General features: G+C 53.3%; 3 protein-coding genes across 9 annotated transcripts in view; 2 read left to right on the top strand and 1 right to left on the bottom strand.

Annotated features, from left to right (window-relative positions):
* The window catches only part of LOC146426271 (DNA-binding protein RFX2-like), a 61,175-nt gene extending 46,319 nt beyond the window's left edge, over positions 1 to 14,856 (top strand). For all 7 annotated transcript variants that reach the window (XM_085040664.1, XM_085040669.1, XM_085040668.1 and 4 more), the window contains 12 exons: positions 1,523 to 1,704; positions 3,919 to 4,038; positions 4,977 to 5,092; positions 5,922 to 6,040; positions 6,345 to 6,457; positions 7,463 to 7,614; positions 8,459 to 8,556; positions 9,593 to 9,742; positions 10,508 to 10,716; positions 10,999 to 11,152; positions 12,681 to 12,723; positions 13,456 to 14,856. In XM_085040664.1, the coding sequence (XP_084896790.1) occupies positions 1,523 to 1,704; positions 3,919 to 4,038; positions 4,977 to 5,092; positions 5,922 to 6,040; positions 6,345 to 6,457; positions 7,463 to 7,614; positions 8,459 to 8,556; positions 9,593 to 9,742; positions 10,508 to 10,716; positions 10,999 to 11,152; positions 12,681 to 12,723; positions 13,456 to 13,562 (1,563 nt within the window). In that variant the 3' untranslated portion in view covers positions 13,563 to 14,856. The remainder of the gene's footprint in view (positions 1 to 1,522; positions 1,705 to 3,918; positions 4,039 to 4,976; positions 5,093 to 5,921; positions 6,041 to 6,344; positions 6,458 to 7,462; positions 7,615 to 8,458; positions 8,557 to 9,592; positions 9,743 to 10,507; positions 10,717 to 10,998; positions 11,153 to 12,680; positions 12,724 to 13,455) is intronic.
* Positions 14,857 to 17,179: 2,323 nt separating this feature from the next.
* On the top strand, positions 17,180 to 19,903 carry LOC146426270 (la-related protein 6-like). The gene is made up of 4 exons (XM_085040679.1): positions 17,180 to 17,554; positions 17,673 to 17,840; positions 18,065 to 18,275; positions 18,692 to 19,903. Exons 2-4 carry the CDS (start codon positions 17,683 to 17,685, stop codon positions 19,607 to 19,609), a joined length of 1,287 nt encoding a protein of 428 aa, XP_084896805.1. The 5' UTR covers positions 17,180 to 17,554; positions 17,673 to 17,682; the 3' UTR covers positions 19,610 to 19,903.
* A 1,151-nt stretch (positions 19,904 to 21,054) lies between these two features.
* On the bottom strand, positions 21,055 to 23,086 carry IFI30 (IFI30 lysosomal thiol reductase). The gene is made up of 7 exons (XM_085040680.1): positions 22,825 to 23,086; positions 21,967 to 22,146; positions 21,816 to 21,890; positions 21,646 to 21,741; positions 21,409 to 21,561; positions 21,261 to 21,329; positions 21,055 to 21,178 (listed from the first exon to the last, which is right to left on the bottom strand). The coding sequence occupies exons 1-7, from the start codon at positions 22,972 to 22,974 to the stop codon at positions 21,113 to 21,115; spliced, it is 789 nt and encodes a 262-aa protein (XP_084896806.1). The 5' UTR covers positions 22,975 to 23,086; the 3' UTR covers positions 21,055 to 21,112.
* Positions 23,087 to 23,509: the final 423 nt, after the last annotated feature.

Below are 23,509 nucleotides of genomic sequence, written 5' to 3'. Positions count from 1 at the left end.
TGCCAGGGATCCAGGGGCAGCCACAGCTGCTCTGGGAAATCCATTCCAGCCCCCCTCCACCCTCACAGGGAGGAAATCCTTCCCAAATTCTCATCCATCCCTGCCCTCTGGCAGTGGGAAGCCATTCCCTGTGTCCTGTCCCTCCATCCCTTGTCCCCAGTCCCTCTCCAGCTCTCCTGGAGCTCCTTTAGGCCCTGGCAGGAGCTCTGAGCTCTCCCTGGATCCTTCTCTTCTCCTCTTCTCCAGGCTGAATGAAATAGTTTTCATTGTAGAGCTTGAACTGCAGTTTTGGATCCAGCTCCCTTTGTGTAGTTTAAATTTGGATCCATGAGGGAGACCCCCAGAACACACCCTGAGGGGCTGCAGGAGCAGAGTGGGATGTGAGACACAGAAACTTAGGGAGGTGCCTGAGATGTCATCACACAGCTCAGGTTGTATGTTCACAGAGTTATTGATGTAAAACTCCTGTCCCTTGGTGAATTGGGACCCTGAAGTGTCACCAAGAGAAAATGGGAGAAAAGAGAGGATAGTGGAGAGGGTTTGAGGGTTGGTCAGCATGCAGACCCAGGGGCTGTGTCAAATCCCACTGATTCCTAAATCTGTGCTCAATTCCAGTATGTGCTTGGACTGTCAGTTGTATGGAGATGCTGTGGCTGATATTTTGGCATCCACAACCTGAGGGTTTTGCCCTGATCTGTTCTGGTTCTGGTGCAGGGGTGGAGGTTTGGGCAGAGAGGGAAGCTTGGAAAATGTGAATCCCAAACATCCCTGATGACAATGAAAGGGCTTTTACCACCACTGTTGATATTAGTCCATTTGTACATCCAGTTCTTTCCAAATTGCGCTGATTATAACTCTTCTCTTATGGATGCTGAAGTCATTTAGTCAATTAAAGGAGATTGGGGGCTTTGCATTTGAATTTCTGTGCTGACACCGTGTGCTGGACCTGCCCTTTCAGACTATCTAGGTATAAATAATTTATATTAATTGCAAATTTTAATCAACAGCCGTGTCAGAAGTTCAGACAGTAAATTTTGCAAAATAGATGGATTCCCTCAGATTTGGAAGGTTGCTTTGGCAACCGTTAATTTTATTGTTAAGGGAGCCATTGCAGACATGCCAATCTTCAAATTAATAAAGACTTCGCATCAACTTGCTTCCCCTAAAATTTATTCCTCTTAGGCAGTATCTCTAGATCTCTTTCTCTTGGAAAATGCAGCTTTTTACAGCTTTATTTTGGCTCTGCAGGAATTCATCCGAACCCGAGGTGGACACTGAGGTGGCAGCAGGACTGTATTTTAATGAAACATCAGTGGTTCTGTTTGGGCTGGGGGTGCTTTTGCCGTCCTAAAAAGCAACATAAAGTTATATAAATTATAATTTACACTAATTAACTTGTATAAATTAATTAATTATTCAGTTCTCTCGAACTCCCAAATCCGACGGATGTTTAAGCGCCGACCCTCCCTGATACCCCAGCCCTCTGTAGACTCGCATGTTGTTTATCTTTCCCTGCCTGAAGCTGCAGTGGCTGCTGGATAACTACGAGACAGCAGAAGGTGTCAGCCTGCCCAGGAGCTCCCTGTACAACCATTACCTGCGGCACTGCCAGGAGCACAAACTGGATCCTGTCAACGCTGCTTCCTTCGGCAAACTCATCCGCTCCGTGTTCATGGGGCTGAGGACTCGGCGCCTGGGCACCAGGTTGGTGGGAATCCGCAGGAAAGGAGCCAAAAATCAACCCTCCTGCTGCATCTCTGATGCATTGAGAAGCTTCTGAGCAGCTGGAGGAGGTTTAGGTGTTTCTTCTGAGAGCTACAGAAAGAACCGACCTTGATTTGGTGGGGAAATGGGTTTTAGCTGAAGCTAAGCTGCTCCTGATCCCATTAGGATGCTGTTAGCCCAGGGAATGGCTGGAGCTGGGTCAGGCTTGGGATGATCTCAGGGAAAGGTTCTTCCTCCAGAGGCTGCTGGGGCACTGCCCAGGCTCCCCAGGGAATGGTCCCTGCCCCAAGGCTGCCAGAGCTCCAGGAGGGTTTGGACAATGCTGCCAGGGATGCCCAGGGTGGGATTGTTGGGGTGTCTGTGCAGGGCCTCAGTGATCCTTGTGGGTCACTTCCAACTCAAGATATTCTGAGATTCTACATTGTCTGACAGAGATGAAGTCGCTCATCCTCAGTTTCCACTGCAGAGCCCAAAATTCTGGCTCAGTGAAGCCATTTCTCCCCTTGAGTCCAGTAAGGATCTCCATGACAGACCCTGTGCCCACAGCTTTGATGCAGAAAAGCTGTAAAGCTGTAAATGGTTTATTTGGGAAATACCCAAAGCATCAGGCTGAATCTTGGGTGAGGTTATTTTCTTCTAAACCATCAAAGATCTTTAAGATATTGCAGAAAAAGTGCAGCACAAGAAAATAAACTCCTGCAATTACAGATGTGTCCTCCAAGGGAGCATCTTTATCCCACCTCATAATATTTTAAAAGTTGGTCATGTAGTGCCTATAAAATAGTCATTGCTCTGACTGTTGAAGATTTTATAATGAAATTCAAGCTTCGAGATTTAGCCTTTTAAACAAGAACAAAACCAGATGTGTCTAGGGCATTCCACAGCTGGAATGTGGAGGAGACAGTTGTAGGAAGAGCAGGGGAGTATTTGGATTTCTTTAGATTGGGTCAAGTGCAAGAGCTCTGAAGTAATTTCTTTAGAGGAGAAAAATTTAATCTCATCAAGGATTAAAGAATAAACAAGTGAGCAAAAAACCCACTGCAAATTGGAAATGTGCAGGCTGGGAAGGAGACAGTGAACCTCAAAAAGTATGGAAAGAGCTGACCTGCATTATTTTCTTACTCATTGTAATTTTAGGTTATAAAGGCAGCTATTATTTCATTTGCAGACACTGAAAATCACTTAGGGCAGGGCTGAACATGCAGTGTGTGTGTAAAACCCTTTGGTGCAGTGACAAAGACCCAACAATTCAACCCCTTGAAAAGAGAAAATTTCCCCAACAAAAGAAGAACCCAATTTGATAAATACCCTTCTCTTGTATTTCTTTTATTTTCCAATGAAAGCATCCTTGGATTTAAGGTGCCTCCAGTGCTTGTTTTAGTGGCGCAGCAAAGGAATTTTAATCCTCCCCTCTCTGTGCTCTGGAGATGATGTTGGTGTTTCTCTAGCTTGGCCTTCTCTCCCTCTGAGGACTCAATTCACCCATTTTTGGTGACAAATTTGCTAAAGCCACATGGCACACACTGTCACCACATGTCCATGGCTGCAGAACTGTCCTCACACCCACTAGGACCAAAAAATCCCACTTTGGTGGAAAAGCTTCAGCTGACACATCTCTGTAATGTGATGGAATCTTCTCCTAAGGAGCAAGGGAGAAAGAATTCCAGCCCCTTGTGCTTGGAGAAAGCTTCCAATTTTTACAAAACCTACAAAAATGAGCAGCTCCAAGGACAAAACCACATCAAAGCCTGTGGCTGTAGCTGCAGAAGTGCTGGCAACAGAAAGACATTTTTCTTTTCATAGTGGACTATTCACTCAGGCTCATTTTATCCAAGTCTAGATAAAGATGGAAGCTTGTTTATATGGAAAAAAACAAACCCTTAAACCCTAATCAAATAGCAAAGTGTCCCCTGTGGTCTTTCTGTCACTCTGTTTAATAACACTTTGTATTGGAACATTTTCCTCCTCTCTTCCCCAGTCCCCATGGGTCACTTGGAGCAAACCTGGCTGGGCTGAAGTGTGGATGTCACTGCACTTGGCCACATGTGGGTTGAAATTTTCCAGGGGGTGATGGCATTTCATCAGTCCATCCCTCCAGCCGCTCAAACAGCCGCGTGCTGCAAGAAATGGGGATTTTTCTCCAAACAGCCAGGGCCACAGTGTCCCTGCCACTGACAAAATCGGTGTTTTCAGGGGAAATTCCAAATATCACTACTACGGGATTCGCCTAAAGCCGGAGTCGCCGCTGAACCGCCTGCAGGAGGACACGCAGTACATGGCCATGAGGCAGCAGCCCATCCACCAGAAACAAAGGTAGGAGCTCCCAGGCCCTTCCCAAAACACTCTGCAGGTCCCTGGGATTTGCCTCTGCTTGGGAAGTTGCTATTGTTGGAGTGCCAGAGCTGAGCTGTGGAAGGGTCCAAAAAGCATCCTAGTTAATGCTCCATCCCTGGAAATACTCCAGGCCAGGTTGGATGAGACTTTGAGCAACCTGTTTTGGGAGGAGATGTCCCTCCTCACTGCAGGAGGTTGGATTAGATGGCCTTTAAAGGCCTTTTCCAACCCAAAATCTTCTGGAATTCCGTGGAATGGGATTTATCTGCCTGTTCTGTTTGCCAGTAGCATATTCCACCCTGTGTGCCACCTTTCCCAACCTCCCCACAGCCAAAGTGCTTTAGGATCTCACCTATGGAGATCTTTGTGCCAAATCAATGTGAAGGACTTTGGGGCTCGTGCTGTCTTTGGGTGGATTTCAGGTTTTGTTTGGATTTGGGGAGCTTTTCTTGGGCAAAAGTGCAGGTTAGTGCCATGTTTAATCTCAGGCCTGAGTAATTTTAAAAAACCCAGTGTGCAAAGGGATTTGGAATTGCCCTTTGGAAGCATGGAAACTTCTGGTTGTTGCTGACATGCAGAAGGAGATGGAGAACTTTTTTCTTCAGCTCCCAAACAGAAAATAAATGCACAAGTCAGTGCTTGAGACAGAGTCTGCTCTGGAGCCCATTCCAGCTCTGCTTCTCTTTTTTTATTTTTTATTGTCACCAAACTTCTTAACCCTTCAATTCTGTCTTGGGGGAGATTTTCAAAAGGAGCTTCTCACTTTCCCTAAAGTCCATGATAAAAATGATCAGCCTAGAGTGCAACCTGGAGTACCAACCACTCCATGAACTCCCAGCTCTGGCTCTGTAAATAACATGTAGCTGTTTGCTCCTGTCTGTGTGGATCCTAACCCATCCTGATTCCTGGGAATTTAGGTACAGAGCAGCCCAGAAGATGGATGGGATGGCAGAGACTGCAGCCAACAGCAACCCCCACACCACACCTGAGCAGTCAGTGGCTGCTCAGAGTCAGCACCATCAGCAGTTCATAGGTGAGGAGACTTCTTGGGTGATTTATTCCACATCTTGGATTTGGGCTTTAAGGGAAAGGTCTTGTCCAGCAAGTCCTGACTGGTGTGTATTTGTTTTCTAATAAATCTGCAGTATTTTGTGTTTTTTCAGACATATATTTATATATGGTATGTGTTCTGTGAGCTTCTGTAGTGTCACACTTGCTAAATTTATCTGCTGACTCCTGTTCCCCCTGGAAGGCTTTTTCCTTGAGCCCACAGGTCTGTTGGATCCCTCAGATGCTTTTAATCCATCTGGTTTTATCCAAGTTTCATGGAACAGTGGACATCTTGCCAAGCCTGCTCAGAGGGGGAAAAGCAAATTTCTTCCTTGCAAAAGCTGTAGTGGGGATCTGAGTGGAGATGATCCATATGGACCTTCTCCTTGTGGGACAGACCTGCATTTCCTGGGCCTGGATCTGTGTCCATCACCTCCAGCTGAGGCAGCAAACCCAAGCTCCTGAAATCTCTGCTGCCCAGTTTTATTCCCCACTGCACTCTCAAAATACCAGAGAGACATTTTTCAGGCTTCAGAGAAACTCTGCTGGAAGAGTGGTAGATGAGGGCAATGTTTTCTTGTTTCTTTTATTACAAACAGACAGAAAACATTTCCTTTTCCTCACTGAATCCACTGGGCTGTGGCTGTTTGCCTTTTCCCAGTATAACAGCACAAATCAGGAAAAGGACTGAATTATCAGCCTCATTTTTCCTGTGGGAACATGAAAGAGCCCCGAGTGACAGCAGCACCTTGTGCTCACCTATAGTCTGAGCTTTCCTAACTCTCACCATCTTTCCCAAATTTTTTTTCCAGATGTAACCCATGTCTTCCCCGAGTTCCCAGCCCCTGATTTAGGTAATGTCCTCCTACAAGAAGGTTTCACCTTGAACGACGTGAAAACTCTGCAGATTCTCTACAGGAGACACTGCGAGGTGAATATTTGCAATATGATTTGGTGATTATTTGTAATTAATTCATTAATTGCTGTAGGACATCATCCATGTGAGCATCTCATATCCCACTCTTTGGTAAAACTTGAATATAATTGGGAATGCTTGATTTGCCAGGAATTACAACTCCAATATTTATTTTCTCATTGTGTGACCTGTTTTATATTAGGTTGGTTACTAAAGCAGTGCCAATTCCCTTGTTTTCCCTGTAAATAATTTCCTGTAAGTGAACTAATTTTCACTTTTCTCACCTGTGAGCTGACACCGAGGTGTTCTTTGTTGTCAGGCCACGCTGGATGTTGTGATGAACCTCCAGTTCCACTACATCGAGAAGCTCTGGCAATCCTTCTGGAGTCCCAAGGCACCCCCTAGTGATGGCCCCACTGCTCTGCCTTCCAGGTACTCCTCAGCCTTCCCTGCTCCATTGCTTGATGTGATATATATTTTTTTAAGATGCATGGAATGTTTTCAGGCTTTTTGAGTGCTTCAGAGAATTTGGGAGTATTTGTTGCCCTGCAGGGTTGAGACGAAGAGGATCAGAGTGTTTAATATTGTAAATTCAGAGCTTTGAAGAAAGTGTCTGCTCTGATTAGAGAATTGTCTCTAATTGAGACAATTAGGGGTCATTGAGGTTGGAAAAGCTCCCCAGGACCATTGAGTCCATCCATTAACCCTTCATGGCCATGGTCACCACTAAACCACGTCCCCAAGTGCCACATCCACACGTTTTTGAACATTCCAGCAGGGTGACTCCACCACTGCCCTGCACAGCCTGTTCCAGTGCCTACCTTGTGCAGTAAAAGTGTCCATCCACCTGCAAAGTGAAAATAATTCAAGCTGGATGGACCTCAGTCAGCTACAGACAAAATGTTTTGTTCTCATCCAAACACTCAGCCTCCTTCCTTCTGAAACCATTCAGCATTTGGAGTTGTTAAACACCTTGAAATCATCTCTGCTATCTCTCAGCATCAGCTGATCTGCTCCTGCACTGGCTGCAAGTTCTTGTCCCCAGTGCTGAGGCTGAGAGCAGAGGGGAGAGCAGAGGGGTGGGGAGGTTTTGGGAGCAGCTGGGGCTGTAAGAAGTCCCCAGCTGAGCCTCTGGGGGCTGAAATGACTGTGCTGAAGCTCAGCTCCCACATGAACAGGAAGGTGAGAGGTGATGAGGTTGCAAATGGAAGAGGTGAAGGCAGGCCAAGCACCAGCAGATGTGGATTTGAGGGAAAACTTCTCTGGCTCCAAGGACAGGGAGGTGCTGGCAGAGACAAGAGCTGTACTAGCAGGCAGCCATTTCCTTCTGGAAGGCACACAAACTTCTTTTTTCTGCTGAAAATTGGAGTTAGAGATGCAGAGAATGCAAACTGAATGCAAACCTGCTGCTAACTCTGTCTCCTCCTCCTGCTGCAGTGAAGAGGAGGCTGAAGGGACTCTGCCAAAGGACAAGCTGATCACTCTGTGCAAGTATGAGCCCATCCTCAAGTGGATGAGGAGCTGTGACCACATCCTGTACCAGGCCCTGGTGGAGATCCTCATCCCTGATGTGCTCAGACCAGTGCCCAGTGAGTACCCCCAGCCCCACCTCAGGCTGATTTAACTGTGGCTACCACTTGCCACAAAGATTTCCACTGTAAAAACCGATTGGAGGTGTTTGTTTTGGCTGAAATATTATGGCAACAGCAGTGTTCCTCCTGCAGCTCTGCTCTGGGGGTATTTTGTACCTCCTGGGAGCTCCCATGCCTTTTAAATTTGGTGGGTTGCACATCACATCTCCTGATTTTGGCCAGGAGCTGGGTAAAAACACAGTTTGGATGTAGAAACTCCTTGGGTTGTGCTTCCTTTGAAGGTCTTGGTTTGCACAGAACCATCCTGTCCCCTTCTGCACTCCTGGAAATCAGGGGTCATCTTTTTGGGAGATTAATGATGGAATATTGAGGGTTTTCCCTCTGATTTGGCTTCCCAAATGTCCCTCTGGGGGCTGTCACCTACTGGGGCATGAGGATATCTTTGAAAAGCAGATTTCAACACTTGAAAAGTGCTCCAAAGGGCCATGAATAAGAAAAGGATGAGAGAAAATAAAAATCATAGAACATTTAAGGTTGGAAAAGACCTCTAAGATCATTAAGTCCAACTGGAATAAGAAAGAGTTAGAATAGGAATAAGAATAAGAGTAAGAATAAGAATAAGAGTAAGAATAAAAGAATAAGAGTAAGAACCAGAATAACAGTTTGAGTAATACCATTAAAGAATAATTTGAGTGCATCAACCCAGCTGATTTCCTTGGTGCTGAGTTGAGATCTCAGCTAACCAGACCACAGGCTGAGCTTGCCCAACAGTCCTTAGCTGGAAAGTGGGACCCAAAAATGCTTCAGGACAGCCTTTGTGACTCTGCAGCCTTCTTTGCAGGCACACTGACCCAGGCCATCCGGAATTTTGCCAAGAGTTTGGAAGGGTGGCTGATGAATGCCATGAGTGAATTCCCCCCGCAGGTCGTGCAGACCAAGGTGAGCAGAGATGGGCCCAGTGGGGGAATCTTGCAGTTTTCCACAGGGATCGGAAATTCCTGCTGGGGTTTGGCCTCCTGAGGGGGTGTAATGATTGATTCTGACCCAAAATCAGCAAGGAGTGGGAGGACAGGTGGGATGGTTCCTTTGTACCAGAAGTTGATGATGCTCTGTCCATGGAGCCATTCCTGTGTCCTGAAATTGCAGATAAAGCATTGTGGGGGAAAAATCACAGAATCCTAGAATCTCCTGAGCTGGAAGGGAACCCCAAGGATCACCCAGTCCAACGCCTGTCCCTGCACAGACACCCCAACAATCCCACCCTGTGAATCCCTGGCAGCATTGTCCAAACACTTCTGGAGCTCTGGCAGCTTTGGGAGACCATTCCCTGTTTTCTCTGCCCTGGAATGAGGCTGTTCTCCTGGAAAGCACAGGAGTGAGTGGCATTGCCCCAAGGCTCCTGTTCCAGCTCTCCTAAAGCCAGGGATTCTTGCTGCCTGTTCCCACCTTGTTCATCTTTGCTGGAGGCAGAGTGTTAAAACCTGCTAGTTTAAAGAAAATAAATAATAGAATCATAGAATCATTGAGGTTTGGGTCCTTCCACTGTTCTGTGATGAGAATACAGTGGAGCATTGCATGGCCCAGGCAATTAGGGAGACAGCAATTGCCATAATGGGAGAGGTGAGAATCCTTCATTCCCTAAACCAACCCAAACCAAGCAGCACCTAAAGAGACACCATTGGCTCCCAAACCACCCTGTGCCCTCACCATGTTTTACCACCACCTGTGCCAAAGGATTGACTGAGCTGTTCTGAGTGGCTGGCACAAGGATTCGTTTGGAAATGACCTTTAGGATCATTTGAGTCCAACCATTACCCCAGCACTGCCCAGGCCATGGCCAAAGTATGTCCCCAAGTGCCACATCCGTGTGGTCTTTGAACATTTCCAGGGCTGGTGACTCCCCTGCTGTCTGTTGTGTGTGCAGAGCTGGGCAGGGAGCAGAGAGTGCCCTGCAGCCCCTGGCATTGTGTTTCAGGTGGGGGTGGTGAGTGCCTTCGCCCAGACCCTGCGCAGGTACACATCGCTGAACCACCTGGCGCAGGCAGCGCGCGCCGTGCTGCAGAACACGTCCCAGATCAACCAGATGCTCAGCGACCTCAACCGCGTGGACTTCGCCAACGTACAGGTAACCCACGGGCAGGTGACCCACGGGCAGGTGACCCACTGACAGGTGACCCTCAGGCAGGTGATCCACAGACAGGTGATCCACAGACAGGTGACCTATAGGCAGATAATCCACAGGCAGGTGACCCTTGGGCAGGTGACCCATGAACAGGGTGACCCTCGGGCAGATAATCCACAGGCAGGTAGCCCTTGGGCAGGTGACCCATGGGCTCCTCTCCTCCTCACCTCCTCCAGCAGTGGGGCTCCATAGCCAGGCTCTCTGCTGGTGACCAGAGTCTGATTGCCAGCCCAGCTGAATGGATGAGGTGATGGTTGTGGTGTTACTTTTCCATCTCACTGTGGAAAAGGAGCTTCTGTAAGACTCACAGAATCATTAAGGCTGGAAAACTCCTCCAAGGTCATCCAGTCCAACCTTCAACTGAGCCCCACCATGCCCACTAAGCCATGTCCCCATGTCCTCTCATTTTTTGAACACTTCAGGGGTGGTGACTCCACCACTTCCCTGAGCAGCCCATGCCAATGCTTTACCACTCTTTCAGTGAAGAATAAGGAAGTGCTACCAACAATAATATAATTCTAAAAATTATATTGTACTGTGGTCCTGATAGATGAGATTCAGAGCCCATTCACAGCCCTTGCTTACTAGAAACAAAGTTGATTTCCTGGGTTGGGATACAACACTGTGCAGGCCTGGCATGAGTAACTGTGACCCTTCCTCCTGAGCAGGAGCAGGGCAGGAGTAACTGTGACCCTTCCTCCTGAGCAGGAGCAGGCCTCATGGGTGTGCCAGTGTGAGGAGGGCATGGTGCAGAAGCTGGAGCAGGATTTCAAGCTCACTCTGCAGCAGCAAAGCTCTCTGGACCAGTGGGCCAGCTGGCTGGATAATGTTGTCACTCAAGTGCTGAAGCATCACGAGGGCAGCCCAAGCTTCCCCAAGGCAGCCAGGCAGTTCCTGTTGAAGTGGTCCTTCTATAGGTAGGTTGTATTTCTCGTTTTGGGGGGATTTCTGCATCAGGTTTAGGGTGTGTAAAGATTTCTTTGAAAAGCCAAGGCCAAGTTCTTCATTCCCATGAAACTCTTGTGCTCCAGAAGGGAGAGGTTTGTCTCTGTATCCCTTCAGGATGGGGATAGGATGCTCAGTAAACCGATTTCTTAAAGTGTTTCGATACTTTTGGCTCAGAGGCAGCGACAGTGTTGTGTCCAGAATTCCCATCAGGTGTAAAGAACCCAAATTTGTGATTGCTGGCTGTTTTCCAGCTCCATGGTGATCCGTGACCTCACCCTGCGCAGCGCCGCCAGCTTCGGCTCCTTCCACCTGATCCGCCTGCTCTATGATGAGTACATGTTCTACCTGGTGGAGCACCGAGTGGCCCAGGCAACAGGGGAGACCCCAATTGCTGTCATGGGAGAGGTGAGAATCCTTTATTCCCCACAAACCAACCCAAACCGAGCAGCTCAAGAGACACCGCTGGTTCACAAACCACACCGCGCCCTTTGGTTTCACAACAAAAAGGATTGACTGAGTTGTTCTGAGTGCCTGGCACAAGGGTTGAGCTCCTGGAGTATCTGCCCTGAGCTGGTGGGTTTGGGGTTTGGGGTGGTTGAGCATCAGTTGGGCTTTGGAAGCCTGGAGGAGGGAGGGAAAGGGTTTCCCCACTTCCCAGCACAGCCTGTGACTGCCAGCCCTGACTTTGGGATTCCTGCCAGGGCAAATCCCATCTAAACCAAGCAAAAATCGTCCAAAAGTTGCTTTCAGCAACTGAACTTCTCCAGGCCTCTACAAGCTCCAGCATTATGTGGCACAGTCAGCCACTCCCTCCATTTTTGAGGTGAAGAAGAGGAATGATGGGGTTGTTTGGGCTGTTTGTGAGGGTTTGGGGTTGTTTTTGTTCACCAATCAGACAGTAACTCTGGTGCCTGGCTTGCAGGCAGGTCCTGTCCTGCCTAGCTGAAGCCACATCCAGTTTTTCCCTCTGGGAAAGCCCCAGATCAACCTGTGACAGCAATATTGAAACTACTGCGAGTTTAAAAGTGAGCCTATGTGCTCAAAATTGATCTCATTTGCCCCTTGAAGCTTGTGCTGTTTTCTTCCCTCCATGGAGCTCATGCAGGGGGCCAGGCAAACCAAAGCCTGTTGGTTTTTCTTTCCCTTCCCCTCCCACGCTGCTCTGACTGCAGTGCTGAGTTCCCACTATTCCCTGCAAAACCTCTGCTTTTATGGATATTAAAGGAACATGAAAGGCAGAGAGTGGCTCCCAGCAAAACCCAGCTGTGGGAGGCTTTCATCCCTCAGGCTTTTCCTGCATGAAAGCCTTGCAATATCCCTGTTCTCCAGGAGGAGGCTGATTCTTCCCAGCAAAGGAGGATGAATTGTGTCCTTCCATTCCCACTGAGCTCTGTAATTCCCATTCTCCTCAGCTCCTGCTGCTGCCCAGCTTTCCGTGGCTTTTCAGCGTTGTTGTTAAAGCAGTTTGGTGTCTCAGACTGTCACTGAGAGGGACACCACAGCCCCAGAACCAAGGAGCTCTCTGGTTCCACTTGGCACCACAGCCTTGCTGGCCAAACATTCCCTGACATCACTGCAGAGTCCAGGAGAGGGGAAATGCCCGAGGGATGGAAAGGGCTGGAGAAAAGGCACCATCTTTGCCTGTGCCAGCACTTGGTCATCACTTGGGAGAGGGAAAAATTTCTCCCTCCATTCCAGAGCTCAGTCCTGCCCTTGATTGTTGGGTTTGGTGTTTGCCCAGAGGTTTAAATGGCAACAAAAGGCTTTTCCCCCAAAAGCTGTGGTTGGTTTTGCTTTCTGCTCTCCACCACCAGCACTGATGCTCCTTGTCTCTCCTGGGTGCTGGTTGGAACTGTTTGGTGATGCCATCGAGGAGGTCTGGCACCTTGGCTCTCCAAAGCCTCACTGACCCTGTGACTCCTTTTTCTTTCAGTTTGGTGACCTCACATCCCTGTCCCCAACACTGCTGGACAAAGGTACTTCCCCTCCCTCCTGGGAAGCTCTGCTGGCTCAGGGTGGGATTGCTGTGGGAGGGGGAACCTCGTGCTGGGAAGCAGCTCCTGGTGCCTCTGTCACCGAAACTGCGGGGAAAACAAAAACCCTCCAACATTTTTAATGTTAGAGAGTCAAGGCATTACTTTATTATCTGGCCAAGATGTTGTTCTGGCCAGGATGTACCACAGAAATCATCTCATCCACACACAGCCCGGCTGTGCAGAGAGAATTATTCCATGATACATGATTTTACTAGATCTTTCAAGTATTTTGTGCAGTCAAAATACATAGGAAAGTATTGGGTCAGTGTTCATTGGTCCAGAGTTGAGCAAACCCCCAGTATTGTTTCCAATTGGATCTGAATCTCCTCACCTCTGATGTTAATTAGATTTTTCATTCTTCAGTTTTCCTATCAGTCCTTTCCAGACCAGATATCTTCACCCCTGCTGGAGGTGGTCTGAGGTAGATGTTTGTAGATAGCCACTGATGTCCTGTTGATGTTCTGCTGAGAGCTCTTTATCTTTTGGGTTCCTCCAGTCTGTTGATAAGCTGAGTCCACCAGACCTCACCTGGTAGAACAATGCCCTGGAAAGAAACCTAAAATTCCTTTTCCCAGGATAAAGACAAACAGAACCCTTTGACTAAAGTGATACAAAATTTTTTAACTGGCATATTTTCCCACACCTCCATCTCCATCTCCTTGTCCTTTGCAGATGACATGGGCGAGCTGGGCACCGAGGTGGACACGGAGAGAGCTCTGGGGGAGCCGCTGGTGAAACGGGAGCGCAGCGAGCCTGGGCCCTCCCTGCAGGAGATCTGAGCCAGGACTGAGCTCCTCCCCTGCTGCACGGAGCCATCCACAGCCAGGTTTGGTGTCCCCAGCCTGGAGCTCCCCGGAGCTGCGATATTATAGTGCCTCTTAGTTTCTCTTTATGTTTACTCGTGTTTGAGGAAGGGCTCCGGGCTGAGCTGGGGCAGGAGCTGGGATGGGGCTGGTTTGGCTGCCAGAGCCCCTCCAGTGTGGAGGGAGAAGCTCCAGAGTCTGCTCCCAAGGGATGGAAGCCTCTGTGCTCAGCAGCAGATGGGATGTGCCTGGCTGGGAGAACTTGACCTCCCTCCCTCCCCAGCCGGAGCCAGGCGCAGAAACGAGGCTTTCTCTGTCAGGGAAGGTGCTTTGGGTTCCTTCCCCACTTCTCAGACTTCACTGTGATACAAACTTGAACCAATCAGTGCCCAAGAAGAAGAAAAAATACCTGGCCCTTCTCCTCCAGCCTTTCCAGACAAGCTGCCCCAGCTCTGGCTTTGCCAAATCTCTTGTACCGGGGAGCACAGGACACTTGGTGTCTCTTGTCCCCTGCTTGGGAGACAAGGCCACACATCCCGGTGACACCGGCGTGCTCTGGGACTATGGGATGAGCATTCCCACCTGCTTCCATGTCTCCCCAGCTTGGCACTTCACCCCAAAGCTCCTGGACGCCATCAGGCCAGCTCAAGATACCAAAGGACTCTGAAGAAGTGGCAGCTGGAAGCAGAGTGTGTTCATCACCCCCTGTGCCCCAATGCTTGTGGGCAATCCCATGGCAATCCCATGGCAATCCCATGGCAATCCCATGGCAATGCCCATCCTCCACGATGCCCAGGCAGAGGGGAACTGGTCCCACATCCTGGGGTTTGTGAAATTCCTGCTCCATGTCCTGCTCTGCCGTTGGAGGGTCCGGGGCAGGGGTGAGGGTGTGTGACCTCAGTGCCTTAGGGTGGGTCTTGTTCCCATTTCCCCCCTCTGTGGGTGAGCCAGCCCAGCTCAGACTGACCCCACAGCCCATCCCAGCTAGAATGGGGCTGTCACAGACCCTGGGGGGGCTCAGCACTCTGGTGGCATTTCCCTCTCTGGGTGCCTTTGCCTTTTCCTGCAGCTCAGCTCCCGTGGGGCTGAGCTGGGTTTATCCTCTTTCCCATGTGCTGTGGGGTCTGTGCTGACATGGATTTCCCTGGGATGCTGTGGGCTGCACTGGGGTGTTGTGGGCAGAGGAGGGGGGTGATCTGTCATCAAGCTAAACTGCAAAAACAAAGCCCTGGGGCAAATCTCTCTGTGAATAAAGGCCGTGTCACAAATAGCTCTCATTATTATGGTTTCTGGTGATGCTGGGTGTGGTGTGAGCTTTTCCAGGGTTCTCATGTACATTTGCCTAGCAGAGTATATTGTGTCCAAATCTCTGATTTCCTCATTCCAGAGGTACTAAGGTGGCTGTGACACTTTCAAACACGTTCCTGATGGCAAGTGGAATGGAAGTGTGTGCAGTGGCACATCTCCCCTCTGTGCCATGCCATTGTGCCAGGGTGGTGTTTGTCTGTAAATGTCTCACATGGAAGTGGCAGGAGAGAAGTGAGAATTAAATGTAACTAACCACAAAAACTCCCCCGGGTCAGAGTCCACACTTTGGATCCTGCTGATGAGATAAAGAGGGTCTGAAAAAAACAACAGAGCAACCAAAGCTTAACTCCCCTGCTCCCACTGAGGATTCAGCTCTGCCACTGAGGGAACCCTGCATGCCAAGATGCTCTGGAGCTCTGCAGCAGCGTGTGAGGAGGCTGGAGAATCACCCAGAGCCTCCTGCACAGAATCCCCAGCTCAACTGAACAGCAATAAATGTGCATCCAATGCTCAGGCCTGCACCACAAGTGTCATAGTCCCATTTCTTCTGTGATCCCTGAGAGGTGCCAGGAGGTGCTGCAGCAGCCTCGGGGGGATGCAGGAGCTGCCCAGGGCAGGTCATTCAAGCAGTTTTGGGCAGGGATGTGGTGTCTGCAGGAAGGCAGATTCCCCCTGGAGCAGCAGCTGGTGTGTAGGGATAACTCTGTCACAGCCAAGCTTTCAGGGGAGAAGAGGCTGGAGGATCAGGCTGAGCACAGGGCCATGGAAAGATTTTCTAATTAAGCTTCCAGACTAATTGAGAGGATCCCAGTGAGACAGTGATGTGACAATTGCTGGGTCATTCCTGCTCTGAGGGAAGGTTTAGCCTCAGCCTCTTGCCCCTGTGCCTCTGCTTCACTCTCCCTCTGGGTTACACCCAGCCTTGTGGGCTTGGCTGGACCAGGCAGAGCCTCTTCCTTTGGGAATCTCAGGTCTGGAAGCAGGAGGTTATTTCCCCCAGGAGAGCTGGGCAGCACCTCCTGACCCTGAGACAATCTGCCTCTAAGCAGAAACAAACAGCTCAAAATCCTCCTGTTAGCACCTGCAGCCCACCCTCAGCCTGCCCCTGGCTCCATCACCCCTCCCAGAGGGGCAAATCCTGCCAAGATTTCAGCACAACCATCCCAGGACTTTGTCCTCCATCTTTTCCTGACCAGCAGAGAACACCAGGAGGGGGCAGGAGAAGGGGAGGTGGCCGGGAGGTGACACCAAGCCCAGGGAAATCAGAGGGACACAGCATTCCAGAAGCAGTTTGACACTGCCAGTCCCTGTGGCTCATCCCAGAAGGGCAACCTTGGAGCTGGGCAGGGTGGCACAGCCCAGGGATTCCCTGGGAGCAGCCCGAGGGGCAGGGGCAGGGGACACTGCAGTGCCACCAGCCTGGGAGATGCTGCTGGCCTGGTGACAGCCAGGACACCTTGGAGAGCTTCCATCTGTGCATGGCTGTGAGGGATGGGAGGGTGGGATGAGCCCTGCTCTTGCCTCCTGTTTGTCCCCAAAGGAATGTGTCCCTTGGCTGGGATGGCTTTAGGTTCACAGCCTGGCAGTGGCACTCCTGGATTGTCCCCAACAGGCACCTGTGTCTGGGAAGCTTCAGGGACAGAGGCACTTGCAAAGAAATGAGACAGAATTCTCCAAATGAACCAATACAAAAATACAGATTCGAAAGCAGCTGTTTGCTTGCAAGTTCTTGTGTCATTTTGTGTGAAACAGCACCTTCTTCTGTCCTTCTGTCTCTCTGTGCTTCCATTGGAGCCCTCAGCCTGTCCATGTGGCCACAGGGCACAGGAGCAGCAGCCAAAGCCCTGCCTGGAGCAGGATAGGCTCAGGGAGGCTCCCAGCATTAACCCTTCCAGTGTCCATCCAGATCCACAGCCTCCCCTGCTCTGGCATTGTCCCCAGCCCAGTGTCACCTCCTGTCCCCATCTCCATGTCCTCACCCTCCAGCTGCTGCCCAGCATGGGGCTCCAGCCGTGGGGATGGTTCATCCCAGACCTTCCCCATGGATCCAGGGGCCATCCTGCCCCCCAGCCCTGCCCTTCACCCCATTCCTGCTCCCTGGCTGGGCTGGGAGATGTTCCTGCAAGGAGAAGATTTCCCTGTGGCTCTGGCAGCACTGAGAGCCCAAAGGATTCCCTGGACAGAAGCTTCCCTCCCCCTCCCCGTGGCTGTCACTGTCACTGTCACTGTCCCTGCACAAGGCACAGACACCAGGCACAGACTGAGAGGCCTCAGTGCCCCCCTGGGTACCAGAGGGGACAGACCCTGCCTGGCCCCTGGCCTGGCTCTGCAGGAGGCAGGAGGAGCCTGGCTGATCCCAGGGCTCAGCTGGGGCAGTTTAACCACAAACAGGTTTCACCTGAAGCAGGCAGGTTTGGGGGCAGGTCTGCAACCACCCCTGCAGCTCCTTCAGGGTGTGTTTATAAACCCACATCCCCCTCACCCCAGGGGCTTCCTCTCTCTTTCCTTTTTTTATTTTCTGTTCTTTTCTTTTTTTTTTTTTTTTTGCCTTTTGTTTTGTGACCCTCAGTTTGGAGCTGGGGGGAATTTGGGATTCAGTGCCTCGGGGTCTCTGGGATGCACTGCTGGAACATTCCATCTTTCCCAGCAGTGCCAAGCAGGTAAGGACACAACAGTCCCTCTCCCTGGGCCAGATCTGGGGGCTGCAGCCCAGAGCAGGGCTGTGCCCCAGGTGCTTGGGGTGTCCCAGCACTGTTCCTCTCCTGTGTAATGTCCCAGGTGAAGGACAATGTCTTCACGTGGCTCTGGAGTGCCCTCGGGGCTCAATTCCCAGCCCAGCTGCAGCACTCCAGCGGCTGCCCAAAGGAATTCCTGCCTGGCACAGCCTTTCCCTCCCCCGTGGAGCTCCCTGCTCAGCCAGGAGGACATCGTGGAGAGCCACACTGGGTATGTGGATGCCAGGAGGGGCTGAACCTGCTCCTTCCATGGTCTGTCCCCAAGGGAAGGTGTCCCACATCTGGGATGGGTTTGGTTCATGGTCTGCCTCTCCTGGGAGGCTCCCCAGGCTGCTGCTGTTCCCTGTCCCAGGACAAGGCTGGGGTCACCCCTGGGTGTCTGGGGTGTCTCTGCTGCCCAGGCCCCCCTCACCCCTGTGTCCCCTGCTGTGCCAGGAGCTCCAGAGAGCTGAGCAATGCTCTGGGGGTGGCTCTGCTGGACTGCAGCAGCTCTGGCCCAGACCCCCAGCTGGTGCGCAGGATTGTGGCGCAGGTGGAGTTCTACCTGTCGGATGAGAACCTGGCCAAGGATGCCTTCCTCCTCAAACACGTCCAGAAGAACAAGATGGGCTTCGTGAGCATCAAGCTGCTGACCTCCTTCAAGAAGGTGGGCCTGGGTGGGCAGAGCTGCTCTGGTGGGTGTGTGGGGAGCTCCAGGCTGTGTCCAGAGCTGCTCTCTGCCCTCAGTGCCCTGCAGCAGCTCTGCTCCCAGGGAGGGAGGCTGGGGGAGCAGTGAAGGGCTGGATTCACCTCTTCTACCCACACTTCCCCTGCACTGCTTTGGGAGAGATCATCCCTTCACCAAAAAAACATCCAGGGAAGCGCTGGTGGTGTGGCTTAGAGGGAAGTTGTGGCTTGGTGACACAGCCTTGGGGACCCTGTAGATGCCAAAATTGCTCACATGGAAGGGGAAATGAAATCGCCATGACTTCACATTGTGGTCCCAGCCTGCCCGGGTGGTGGATTTAGGGTTGTCCCTGCCTGAGGATGCAGCCTGATGGGGATTTCACCCTCTCCCCACAGGTGAAATACCTGACCCGGGACTGGCGCCTCACCCTCTACGCCCTCAAGTTCTCAGCGCTGCTGGAGGTGAACAAGGAGGGCACCAAAGTGCGGCGGCGACTCCCCATCCCCGAGTACCTGCTGAGCATCCCCCCCAGCAAACTGCTGCTGGCCTGGGAGCTGCAGCCCCGCGGGCAGGACCTGCCGCTGCAGAGGAACTTCCTGGAGACCATCACGAGGATGTTCAGCCCCTTCGGAGCCATCGCCTCCATCCGCATCCTGCGGCCGGGCCGGCGGCTGCCCTCGGACGTGCGCAAGTACTCGGCGCGGTTCCCCGAGCTGCTGAGCAAGTGTTGTGCCCTGGTGGAGTACGAGAGCCTGGAGAGCGCCCGGAGAGCCTTCGAGAGCCTCGGCCACCTCGACTGGGGCGGCATCAGGGTGGTGCGGCTGGGCGGGAAGGGGGGCAAGAAGAAAGCCGGCGCCGAGAGGGAGGCGGAACGCGCAGGATGGAAGGTGCCGGCGGCAGCGCTGACCTTCCCCCGCAGCCTCGAGGATTCGCTGCCCAGCAGCTCTCCAGACTCGGATGATGCCTCGGGGTCACCGTCCCTCCTCCTGAGCGAGGACCTGGTGCCACCGACCTGGCCCGGCAGCGACTTCAAGGCGGGGAATGGCAGCGCTTTCGCCGGATCTCTCCTCGCCCGCAAGGGCTTCCCTACGCTCGGGATGGGCTTGGGCAGCGAGAGCCCTCGGGGGAGCTCGGCGGCGGCCTGGACACCCTGGGGCAGCCTCTCCCCTGCGGCCAAAGCTCCTGCCGGCAATGCCCTGGCAGCACAGGGGCTGTCCGAGCCCCCCAGCCTGTGGGAAGGGGTCCTGCGCCCGCCCCACAGCCCCGAGGGCACCAAGGGCTTCGGGAGAGGAGAGCTCGTCCTGCGGCGCTGAGGATCCTTCGGAGTTGGCTTTAGGGTTTATTATTTTCTTTCTTTTCCCTTCTGCACTCGAGCAGAAGTAGTTTCTATGGCCCTGAGAGCTGTGGGCAGTGGCAGAGCAGCTGATCCGGGGAACAGAAGTTGTGGGGCAAGGACGATGCTCGAGGCAGACGCTGAGCAGCAGCAGAGCTGTGCCGTGCTGTGCTCATGCCAGTTGGGACTGTGCTTGCCCAGGGCCCAGAGCTGGGTTTGGGGTCCAGGTGTTGGGTGAGAAATGGACAATAAAGAGAGATGAAGTTTCCAGGCATCATGGCTGATGCTGTGATTTCTTTTTTTTTTTCTTTTTTTTCCCCCCGTGTCTTTCTAGGTCTTGCTGCTATCTGAGGTGCAGTCACCCAAGGGAAGGAGAGTCCCTGCCTGCCTGCACCTGCCACCTTCACTGTTCTTGGGGTGGTGGGGACACTGGGGGGTGCTCAGGACAGGTGACACAGGTTGGCTGAGCCTGACAGAGACAGGAGCCATGGCTGTGGTGCCAGGGCAGTGGTTCCTTCTGGCTGTTGGCTGCTAAAGGCTCCCCCAGGATGGAATGTTGGGGCTTCCTGTGTCCCTCCTGCTCCCACAGCCTCCTCAGCTCCTCCTGGAGAGGCAGAGTGTTCAAGGGGGCTACAGGTGGCTCTTGGGGGCTGTCAGTGCCTTTGGCTGCAAGGCTTGGGATCTCCTTGAGATAAGAGGGATGTGGTGGGATGAGCCTCATGCCTGCAGTGTTGGGATGGAGGATTCAGGAGGTCCTGGAGAGGGGAAGAGGTCACACCTTGTGTGAGGAGAGGTTTGAGGTCAGTCCCCACAGTCAGGGGTGGTGTGGTTGGAAGCCTCTGGGTGAGGATGAGGGGGATGGAAAACAAAGCAGATGCTGGTGTTGGTGCCAATCTCTGAGCCAGGACTGAGCACTGAGGAGTTATTCTATAGGCAGTGAGGAGAATTCTCTGGATGAGGAATTCCTTGTCCTTATGGTAGATTTCAGTTTCCCAGATTCCTGCTTGGAAAGCAGGTCTGGGAAATTCCTGAAGTCTGCAGAAGAGAATTTTCTGTCAGGAGTGCACAAGGAGCCACCAGGAAAGATGCTCTCCTAAACTTGCTGGTTGGGAATGGAGAAGGACTGGGGGCAGCTGGGGTGGTTTTGGCCCCAGTGCTCCTGAAAATGGTTGAGTTTAATGCTGTCAGTGTGAGGAGAAAAAAGGGCACCACAGCTGCTTCCCAAGACCTGGAGAGAGGAAATGTTCTGCTCCTCAGCAAAGTTCCCTGGGAATCTTCAAGGGGCTTCTTTGTGAACCTCTGGAGCAGGCAATTCCCAGGTCTCGAGGCCAGTCCCAATTCCCAGCTCCCTCTCCCCTTCCCACTGTGCTGGGGCAAAACCACCTCCTTCCTGCTCCCCCCAATTGAAGACTCCAGATCCTGATGTTTTTCCAAAAAAATATCCTTTTTATTGGCACCTGTCTTGGTGCTGCCACGATGTCCCTCAGCGCCTGCAGCCAGATGGCATCTTTGGGGCCTTTGAGCCTCCACAGGCTTCGGGCTTCTCCCCCTGCCAGAGAGCAGCCAGTAGGGCACCAGCAGGGGTGGGAATGTGTCCCCAAGCCCTGCTGTCCCCCAGATCCCTGTCCCACCTGGTAGAGGTGACAAATGAGCCCCAGCAGTGAGGCCTCTGCCTGTGCCTGCAGCTCATCCGTGTGCTTCTGTGGGGGGACAAGGGGTCAGTCAGGGGTGTCCCCACAGTGCCCAGCCCTGCCTGGCACCCTGTCCCCCCTGCCATACCCCATTGATGGTGATCCAGGGCACATACTGGTGCGGAGGGTCCAGTGCCTCGGTGAGTTGGGCGTTGTGGTGCATCAGAGCCACCCCGGTGTCCCCCTGCATGCAGGCGGTGATGCGGCCACTGTCCAGCTCTGGGGCGTAGATCTGCAGGCACTGCCAGGCACGGGGGACATGGAGGGGTCAGGGGGACAGGGATGTCCCTAGTGGTGGGGATGAGGGGTGGGGAGGGGGACATACGGCCTCCAGGTTCTTGGTGACGGAGCTGCCCGACTCCAGGCAGAAGATGACAGGGAAGTAGGTGCTGAAGTTCTGGGCCTCGTGCATCAGACAGGCCTACGGGGACAGGGCGGGCGGTGAGGGGCTGCTGGACCCCCCCGTGCCAGCGCCGTGGGAACGGGGACCGTCACCTCCATCATGTTGCCCAAACATTCCTCGGGGCCGTGCTGGCACTGAAAGTCCAACTTCCCGCTGACGTTCCTCTCCTGCGGGACCAACCGGTCTGAGCAGAGCCGGCAGCGCTGAACAAGCGCCCGCGGCACAGGGAGGGACAGATCCTACCTGGGCGTTGCCGTAGGGCACCAGGGTGATGTTCAACATCTCGCCGGGCAGCAGCAGCCAGGTGGGGAAGAGCTTCAGCACCAGGAACTCGCGGCAGGCCGGGCAGAGGCTCTCGTAGTACAGGCTCAGCTCCACGGGAGCAGCCGCGGGGCGAGGAAGGCTGGGGCAGCTGCTCTCCACCTGCGCGCAGGGAGGTTTTGGGGTGCACGGGGGGGATACAGCTGCGACTCCCCCTCCCCAGTATCTGCAGGGATGGGGAAGAGCTCCCGGGATGTGGGGTAGAAGGGGGATGAGGGTGTGCAGGGCTAGAGGGAAGTGAGAGTGGCTGGGGGGCACGAGATTCTGTGCGTGGCTGACACCCAGTGCTGGGGCTTTCCGCAAGAACTTCCCCAAAGTATTTCAGAGGAAAACAAATTTAGACCAGGACACGCCTGGGGTATGGCTCAGCACCCACTGCCGGGGGAAGCTGCAGCCCCATGGGACTCGCAGGGTGCTGTCACCCCCCGGGGCTATTTGGGGCAGAATAAAAAAAAAAAGCTGTTTTACAATGAAAAAGCAGAAGTGCCAGCGGCAGCTGGGGAGGGGCCGGTCAGGGTCTGGAGGGACCGCAGCCATTGCCCAGGGGCGCTGGGGAATGCCGTGGTGTGGCACCACAGGAGCTCAGCATCCCTGCGGAGGTGACAGCCCGTGCCACAGCGATGCTCGCAGCTGGCACTCGCTCCAGGCATCGTGGCCAGGCAGTGCCCCAACCCCGTCCCCCCGTCCCTCTGTCCCCGCGGCCGAGCAGGCGGGACGTGTCCCCGCGTGCCAGGTGACCCTGTCCCTGTCCCCAGCCCCGGCAGCAGGAGCGGCTCTGACCTGGCAGGCGGCGGCGATGTCCGGCGAGCTGCACCAGCGGTGGGCAGGGTAGTCACAGCCGGGGGCCACCCCGAGCCCCGAGGCCACGCCGAGCCCGGGGGCCACCAGGGCCACCAGCGCCAGGACAGCCAGCGGCACCGTGGGGGCCATGAGGACACCGCCGGGGTGACGCGGAAATGAGCTCGTCCCAGCGGGGACTTTTAAAGCTCGGCTACGCCCGCCTCCATGCGCCCTTCCTGCCCTTCCTGCGCCCGGCCGGCCGCCTCCTGTGACGCCTCCGGCCCACGTGGGGCCGCCTGGCTCCGGCCACCGTGTCCCCGCTGTCCCCGCCGAGCGGCCACGGATCGGAGCTTTGGGCTCGCAGCCGCTGCGTCCCCGCAGGTTGGGACAAGTCCGGGAGCGAAAGCCAGCGCGGAGCAGCCACGCGTGGAGTTCCCCGAGCAGGGACATGGGGATGGCTGCCAGTGCAGCCCAAACCACCCCGAGCTCAATTTTGGGGTGAGTGAGGAGGAACCTCGTAGTTCCCCCCGTTTGCAGCCGCTGTTCCCGGCCGGTTCTCCGCCCTGCTCCCCACCTGCCGCAGCCCTACAAACCCGGGGAGCGCAATCCTGGCACGATGGGTCACATCCTGCACCCAGCCCAGCAATTGGGGCACAGCCCTGCCACCCTCCCGCCCCCGCGACAC

This window comes from Lichenostomus cassidix, chromosome 28 (assembly GCF_008360975.1).
Source record: "Lichenostomus cassidix isolate B80296 chromosome 28, HeHo_3.0, whole genome shotgun sequence".
NCBI classification, from domain to species: domain Eukaryota; kingdom Metazoa; phylum Chordata; class Aves; order Passeriformes; family Meliphagidae; genus Lichenostomus; species Lichenostomus cassidix.
This window is presented reverse-complemented; position numbering and strand designations above follow the sequence as displayed.